The 8,324-nt window shown below is 40.2% G+C and overlaps 1 protein-coding gene across 1 annotated transcript; it reads left to right on the top strand.

Moving 5' to 3' along the window:
- The first annotated feature begins 3,266 nt into the window (after positions 1 to 3,266).
- LOC117974157 (WD repeat-containing protein on Y chromosome-like) lies at positions 3,267 to 8,171 on the top strand. Its single transcript, XM_058990475.1, has 6 exons — positions 3,267 to 3,380; positions 5,019 to 5,156; positions 5,648 to 5,791; positions 5,983 to 6,132; positions 6,535 to 6,696; positions 6,811 to 8,171. Exons 1-6 carry the CDS (start codon positions 3,267 to 3,269, stop codon positions 7,027 to 7,029), a joined length of 927 nt encoding a protein of 308 aa, XP_058846458.1. The 3' UTR covers positions 7,030 to 8,171.
- Positions 8,172 to 8,324: the final 153 nt, after the last annotated feature.

The raw sequence follows: 8,324 nt of genomic DNA, 5'->3' as shown, positions 1-8,324 counted from the left end.
CAGATGTATATGGTCCTATAGCAGTTGTTGTACTGGAGTAAATCTCCCTCTGCCCAGTTTTGACAGTAACCATGGGTATCTTTTCTTTCAATTATCTGCAGTTGTCAGACTGTATCTAGTAAATAAACCCCTCTGCTCTTCTCTGCCCTGTTGTGACCAGGAACAGAATGTCCATCTGGAGGAGGAGTTAAGGCTGGACCACCTATGCTGGCTAAAGGAGGCCTTTGCCAATCACATGCCTTTGGAGGGTGGTGAGAAGGGCCAGGATTTGGGGCTGGGCCTGGAATGATTCCACAGGAAGGAACCCAAACAGCAGCCAGGGAGCATGACACTGCGGGAGTTCCATGAGGCCCTCACTGACATGCTGGGCTCGGAGAGGTGGACCAGTCAGATGGAGCTGCTGTTCAACAAGGTGACTGACGAGGAGCTTCTCAATTCAGGCAAAATAGGAGGAGTCCAGGGGGCGAGCCGGTTACCATGGTCTCAAAGCGAAAGCTTTTTCTCACCTACAGCACTTTACGTAAGTCACCTGAGTGAGCCAGTATAGACAAGGTGCTTATTGAGGTGGTCAGATTGAAATAATTTTTTCTGGGGTACCTCTTGACTGATTGGATGTTTAACATACAGACCTGAGTGTTGCTATTGAATCATTTTAAGCCTCTTCAATTAAAATCAGTAAAAGTTAAATTAAATACCTGTTTGCTTTGGTGCTGAGTAAAAGGAAACACTGGCGATGTTGATACTCATTCTTGCTGACAGTTTTACTGGCATACTGCTGTTTGGTACTCAATTGTAAAGGTGAGGGAAGGACATATGTTCTTGTTTTAATATCAACACATTAATGAATTGATTTATTGAATACTTGCTGATAAATACTACATAAATGTAATTGCAAGATTATCAGCACGCCTCTAGTAGTAACACAGCACAGTTGCAAGCTTACCAGAGTCCTAAAGTCACAGCTATATATCATTTAGTTACTTGGCTAGAATTTTATTTTCATTGGTTCACTGGTTGCCAATCGGAGATTGTGATTGGATGTGTGTTGTCGTGTCTGCAGGTGGACACATCGTGTGACGGCTATGTGGATTGGGACGAGTTCTGCACCTACATGAAGCTGCAGTACAAGGAGAAGGACTTTGTGAGCACCAGGAGGAGACCTTCCTCAGGACACAGCCACTCATCAGACTCTGCCTGCACAACAAGGTACTGCTCCAGTCTGCTACCACAGGGCGAGAGGAGCAACTGACGGAGTCAAGGCAACCAGACTGGGGCCAGGCCTCCAGGATCGAAGTCAGAAATAATTTAATTCACTTTTGGTTTACCTGGAGTGAAATGTTTTTGGTAAAGTTTAAGGTAAAACGGTCAATTCGGCAAATTTAGCTAATGCCTTTGTCAGAGTACTCATGGCATGAGTGAAGGGATAAATTCTGAATTATTTGTCTGGTTGATTTTCTAATTCCTTAAGTCTTTAAATTCATGAAAAATATTGAAATAGGGTTTTATTATTATTATTATTATTAATATTATTATTATTATTATTAAAGGAAAGCAAAAGGAATTTGGCTAGAAAACTTCACACAAACAAACACAGGAAACATGATGGTTCTAAGTCACAAATTGTTTATCTTTGCATTTCCCACTCACAACCACTCTGTTTTATGTTTATTCTGCTTGAAAACCAATACATATGTTTGCAGTAAACCATGTTCTACTTCAGCTGTGGTGGTTACGCTTGGCTAGCAGGAGGTTTGTAACGTATTTTTATTCTTCTGAGAACTGACTAATAAAATTGAGCCTAATAAACAGATATGTTAAATAGCAATACCAAAAGCAACTAGTACAATTATTTGATAAACATTTCAACCAGAAGTATTTTCATTGTCTTCAAATGACACTGGAAAAAACATTTGTCAAATAACTGTACTATTTTTTTCTAGTACTGCGTTCTTATGATTGAGTAATTTTGGGCCAGGCTCGCAGGGCCTATTGGCTTGTCCTGTTTCTTGAAGTCCACAGTCTTTCTTGTACACATGTGACATTTTCCTTGTTTTTCACTCTGCTGTAGCAAGAAGTGACCACTAGGATCCTGGCGGTTCCCTCTCCCCCTCTTCTGCGGTTTGTGAGTATCAGTAAAGCTAGTACTCTCACTGTCTGGGACAGCGACCTGTGTATCCAGAAATCATATGAGGTACGGATACAAAGCTGACTTTAATAGAGCCGTACAGTAATAACTACAGAATCGCGGTGCAATACCACCTAATATGCATTTTCTAAAAATGTTTTCCTGAAGTGAATAGATACAGTCTTTGCAAATATTTATTAATACATGACTCCCATTTTAAATAGCAGGGACTTCTTTGACATTTCCATGACAAACTGCTTTGAGGAGTTTGTACCACTTGTTTGGTATGACACTTGGTAAGATTAGCTATAAAAACACACACACAAAATGAACCAAAGCGTCCAAATGTTATTTGTAGTAATAAGGGAATAAAAAAAAAGCTAATAAAGGATGTCGGTTTATGGCTTCAAGGCAAACCAGTTAAAACCTACCTCCTTACAGTACAGTATACAGGCTTATGTTATAAAATAACATAAGCCTGTAACATAAGCCTGTATACTTGCTCTTATTGTATGACTTGTATTGTAACACTTGAATGTATTTGTATTTTCTTGCGATTGTAAGTCGCCCTGGATAAGGGCGTCTGCTAAGAAATAAATAATAATAATAATAATAAAATTAAGAAAATATGCTAATAAATGGGTACATTATTGCAGGGCATTTTCCAACATGTCATATTTTTTTCCCTTGTCTTCACAGCAATAAATAACGCGCCAAATTCTTTATGCTGTTGGTGCAACACTAAGGTAAGCATTTACTGTGTTGCAGCTTAATGAAGGAAAAATAGAACAGGCAGCAAAATAACCGGCTTTTATAACAATTGTTAGATTTTTCTCCCTGCACAGTCTCCAGCCAGCCCTTCCCTGTTGCTGTGGGGTGATGATATCAGAGGGGGGGGGGGGACTAGTCTAGGCTGATATTACATGTTGCTTTAAAAACATTACATTGTTCATACTACTGTACCAGAACATAACTCTCTACCATAACCTTGTGAACAATAATGTGGCTCCACAAATCAGGTTGTGGTGACACCTATCAGACAGGTGAGGTACTGCAAGAGCATATATCTGCTTATTCCAGCTGCCTCTTTTCTGACACAGGATATCAAGGATCACAACTGCCTCATCACCCCTCCAAAATCATGTACCTGCCCATGGGAGACCTCATCATTACATCATCAGGGAGCACCTCCACCTCTGTGGTCATCATGGACCTCAACAGGAAGAACAAGGTGTACACCTGGAAAATCCACAAGGTGGGGCTTCTATTCCAAAAGAGGGGGTTGGACTTTTAAATTGTGATCATCTTATATTGGGCCCCGTTTTATTAGGCATTGGCAGTCATTGCCTGCTTGATAATTGACAGGGGCGACAGCTAAACCGAACAAATGGTCTTGGGTATAAAGACATTTAAAATGAGTTTCAAGATCTTAAATCCAGTTAGCTTTTAGAGGGCATCGAACTGTAGCCTCTACAACCTGATTGGCTATAATAAACTTTGATGATGACTTCATGGCCACATATCATTGTAATACATTCCTGTACCGCCATCGTTTAAACAGTTACAATAAATAGACTCACTTTTGTAATGTAGAGTTTTTATAATCAATACATTCTATCAGTATTTAAACCTAGCACAGTTTGTATTATTAAAATGGGTTGCATGGCGTGCTTTCTTGAATGATACAGTATACTATAAATAATTATCATCTACAATGTATTTATTCAGTTTTTGGCCATAATTCAAGGTTATAAAAGTCAAACAAATGTCTGGCAGAAGCAGAACACTCCGACCCTACCTAGGGACAGGTTGACCAGTCAGTTAAATATTAAGGCTGTGCATATTTTGCTTCATTCAGAAAAACTACAATTAAAATATAGGGAAATACTCCTTTTAAACACCAGGTGGTGCTCTACTTGTATTACTCCAGCTTTGGGATCTACAGGCAATCACGTTTACTTCCTCCCCATCCAGTATTTAAATAGTTAATGCGTTTGTTTGTGTTCATGCATTTAAAATAACACAGAATAAAATCTGCGGTACATTTTTAAGTATAGTATGTATGCAGGTGTATAAACGTAAAGGCATATTGTATTGCACATAGTAAAAATAAATATTGATTCAGCATTAAACGCATTACTGCAGCTGAGACAAAACAGCTCATATTATAGGACACATGGGGAACAGTGTGTGTCTGTGTTTGTTTGTACAAGACAAAATAAACGATCACATTGTTTTCCACACAAGTAAAAACAGTTGGCAGGTCACTAGTGTTTTCCATGCAAACATTTCGTAACCCTACGCCATGTGGCTGGATGTTAGTTTTCATGCATGTTTATTTTGGTAAAGGATTTGATTATTGCTGTAGCATAAAATAATAGGTTTATTTAAGTGGTGTTGGGGGCCATCAGTCCCTATTGTTATCAAACTATTGAATGGAACATTATCAAGGAATGTATGTAGTTAGTCAATATTAGTAATGTATATGGATGATTAGTCTAAAAGTCTAAAATCCCTAAATGGTAATCCAGCCATCTCATAGTCCTGATAAAGGTTTTCCCATAGTAAAGCATAGCAAATTGTAATGAAGCATAGGTAAGCATTGTAAAGAATAACAAGGTATGGTAAAGCATATTAATAAACATTGCAAACTATGGTTAACTATGGAACATGCATAGTATAACCATGGGTAAAGCATGGGACAACTGCAAAAATACCACAGTAAACTTTTCTAAGGGATTTTACTTTATGACTGTCAATTTTGAATAGGGCTTATCAGTGAAAGGGGGGCAGGGTTTAGGTTGCAGGTTTTAAAGGTGTGGGATTTCTTGTCCCAGCAGTGCCTCAGGACCCTGGTGCTGAAGTTCCTGTATGTCCTGGAGTACGGGGGCAGCCCTTCTGTGCACTGCTGGTGTCCTGCGGGGACTACATAGGCATGCTGAAGCTGGAGCAGAGAGGAGCTTGGCAAGATATGCTCTTCACATACACTGCCAAGCTCTCCATCACCATCTACAACCCCTTCTTCAGACAGGTGGGCACCATCATTCCTGCGTCTGCATCTTCCTAAAGAAAATATTATGGCAGTTGTTGGAACTGCCATGGAGTATGTTTGCAGAAATGAAATTGTCAATTTTTTGTGTCTTAAATCCTAGGTAGACCCACTTCATTTCAAAACTGAATTGAAGTTAAGGACAGATGAATGTGATGAACAAACTAATTAGAATCAATCAAGATGGACTTCAGAGTTTTTTGTAAAATTGCCAAATTTTCCTTTCCGAAAGACAGTACAAAGTGACTTATAAACACAAGTAAATGGGATTTAGAGGTTAGCTAGACCAAGAGGTTGCAATGCAGTCATTTGGCGATACTGTTTGCCTACCTGACTAGTCAAGTTTTATCTTCGAATGTATTCTTGAGAGTTTGAAACTATGGATTAATAAACTACTAGGTGAAGAGCTGGGTTACCCAATTGCCTAAACCCCTGCTTCCCAGCAAAGTCACACATTGCGTTTGTGGGCTCAGGTAATGATCGGCTGTGGTTGTGTGGGACGTGGAGACAGGGACAAAGTTTCTCCAGCTGAACAACGTCCACGGGCAAGAGGAGATGACAGGCATGTCCTTCGACACCATGCAGATACGGCTCATCACAGGAACGGCACCATTAAGGTCGGATGGTTCAATCACACCCTTTTTTTAATTTACATAGGGTTTACATCTGTGTACAGTCTGCCCATGATTAGAAAGATAAATACAGTTTAGTAGGAGATAATAATATTGAAAGAGTACAATCGTAAGGTATTCATTTAATGAAGTCTCATAGTTACACTAGATGACTGATATATTAAATTGCACTGCAGGTCTGGAACGTTCAGAATGGCCACAATCTTTACAAGCTGGAGCCTGTAGCAGAAGCAGAGGTGACCAGGGTCCTCTGTTACCAGGACCACAAGTTCCTGGCTGTTGGGTGGAGCCGCCAACTAGCACTGTATAATACCACAGACCACAGGGTAAGTCCAGATGCGAGGATAGAGGATTTTTTTTACATATATCTAGAAAACCATAGGGAATCAAAGAAGCTATAAAGAGTGCCAAATATAGTACTTACATATTTTCATATCCCCTTCAGACATGGTGTGTATAATTGTACCATGTTAAGTTTCCTGTTTATGTGTCTATTTTATAATGCATGTCTAAGTTTTGGCAGGGCAGCTTCTCGAACTCCATAGAGTTCACACAAACTGTTTTAAAATGTCTAAAAATTAAATCTAAAAAATCGTCACTGGTTCTAGATGAGAGATTGAAAATGATAGTTCTCTCGTAATGAAAAGTCGTGGATTGTGCAGTAAGATATCGGCTCTCCAGGAGTTTGTGATTCATGTACTGTGTCTTCCAATACCGTCTGGAGTCAGAACACCTATGTGGTGGCGGATCTGTCCTGGAGGGGTGGGCAGCTCCACAAGGAGGATATCCTGGCTGCAGACTCCTGTCCAGTCCTGGAGCTGCTCGCTACGGCCAGCTTCGACGAGGACATTATCGCCTGGAACACAGAAACGCAGCAAGTCCAAGCTCAGGTTATTTCAATTAAACTTGTCCTAGAAGCTGTATTGGATCCACCGCTGTGCTATGCACTGGGTTTTAAAGGCTGCCCAGCCGCAGGGACTGATTTTCAGTGTTCTGTTGGACAGGGTCCCTTGAAGAAGCCTTCTTTGCTGTACAGCTGGAGAGCTCACGACAGCACTGTGGTGAGCGTGGAGCTTCTCAGCTACGATTCAGAGTCCTTCCTAAAAAACGCCTCTGCAGATAAGACCGCGTGGCTCTGGACTTCTGATGGGAAGTACATGGGGACCATTGGGCACGAGAAGTGGATCCTGAAAAACCCAGCAACGTACCAGCACACCCAGTAACTGACACCTGTGTTTCAGACCATACAGATATGGAATGAAACTTGAAATAGTGCCTTTTGTAGACAGTACATTATGTGACAAGGTCATTCTTATAACCAGGACTGGGTGCAGGAATTCCCTTCCCCTCATATTTGTGTTCTTTTTTCTCAGAACTGGTCATGTACAGTGCCTTTTCACTGCAAACCCTGTGGAGTTGAACAACTTTTGTTTAATTATTATTCATTGTTTTTGTAAGTGGATGTGGCAGGAATAGGTGTGTTCTCCTAATCTGGATGCAATAACAGTATAAAGCATTGAAATGATAACAGGGTCCCATGGCAGTCCTGTATTGATTTCCTGTATGCTGGGTGTGAGTCTTGTTTTTCTGCTTCTGGCTGACAGATGACTCCAGAAGCTTGTGTGGTTTGTCAGTGAAATCACACATCATGGCACAGAAGTGAAAGCATAAACAGAAAGCTAGCACTATGGGAGGGACAAGACATACCAGTAACTTATTTACAAATCCCTCCTAATGAAAACCAAAGAGAGCTTTAAAACATGCTTTATATATACTGTATACACACACACACACACACACATATATATATATATATATATATATATATATATATATATATATAGCTGCTAGTTTGAAGGCCCACATATAATTACAGTTAAACTGAAACAGATGAGAAATCACAGATAGGTCAATAGATATGGATGAAGCAAGTCGCCCATTATTCCCTGTACTGTTGGAACGGAATGTTATTGTTGCTGGAAGCCAAAACCCCATGGCACCTGGACCACAAATTGAAACTGAAATGTAAAAGTACGCCTACGGACAAGGAAATGAGAGCGGATTCAATAGAAAAACACTCGACATCTGGAAACAGATATAACATTGGCCATGCCAGGAGATTAATAGCAACAACAAATCATTTGCAATATTTTACCATGGTATAGTCTCACATGCCTTTCCATGCTTTTACAGTCCTTTACTGTTCTTTACCAAGGTGACCTGAGTTTGTTTGTTTGGTTTTTTTTATCATAGTTCCCAATGATTTACCATGCTTACCTGTGGATGGCTACACTTTGACATGCTTTTACTGTGGTTTACCCCTAGTAAACCTTTATAAGGGATGACCTGGGCTAATGCAAAATGATATCACTACTGCTGTATAGCCTTTGTTCTGTGTTGCTCTGTAGAACCACTGCATTGTAATTGTAGGTGTTGCCATTGAACTGGATGACAAAAGCCACCGGTTGTCAACACACTTCTATGCCAGTAAAGATCTAACAACGCCCCAAAATGATTA

This window comes from Acipenser ruthenus, chromosome 17 (genome assembly GCF_902713425.1).
Source record: "Acipenser ruthenus chromosome 17, fAciRut3.2 maternal haplotype, whole genome shotgun sequence".
NCBI classification, from domain to species: Eukaryota; Metazoa; Chordata; class Actinopteri; order Acipenseriformes; family Acipenseridae; genus Acipenser; species Acipenser ruthenus.
This window is presented reverse-complemented; position numbering and strand designations above follow the sequence as displayed.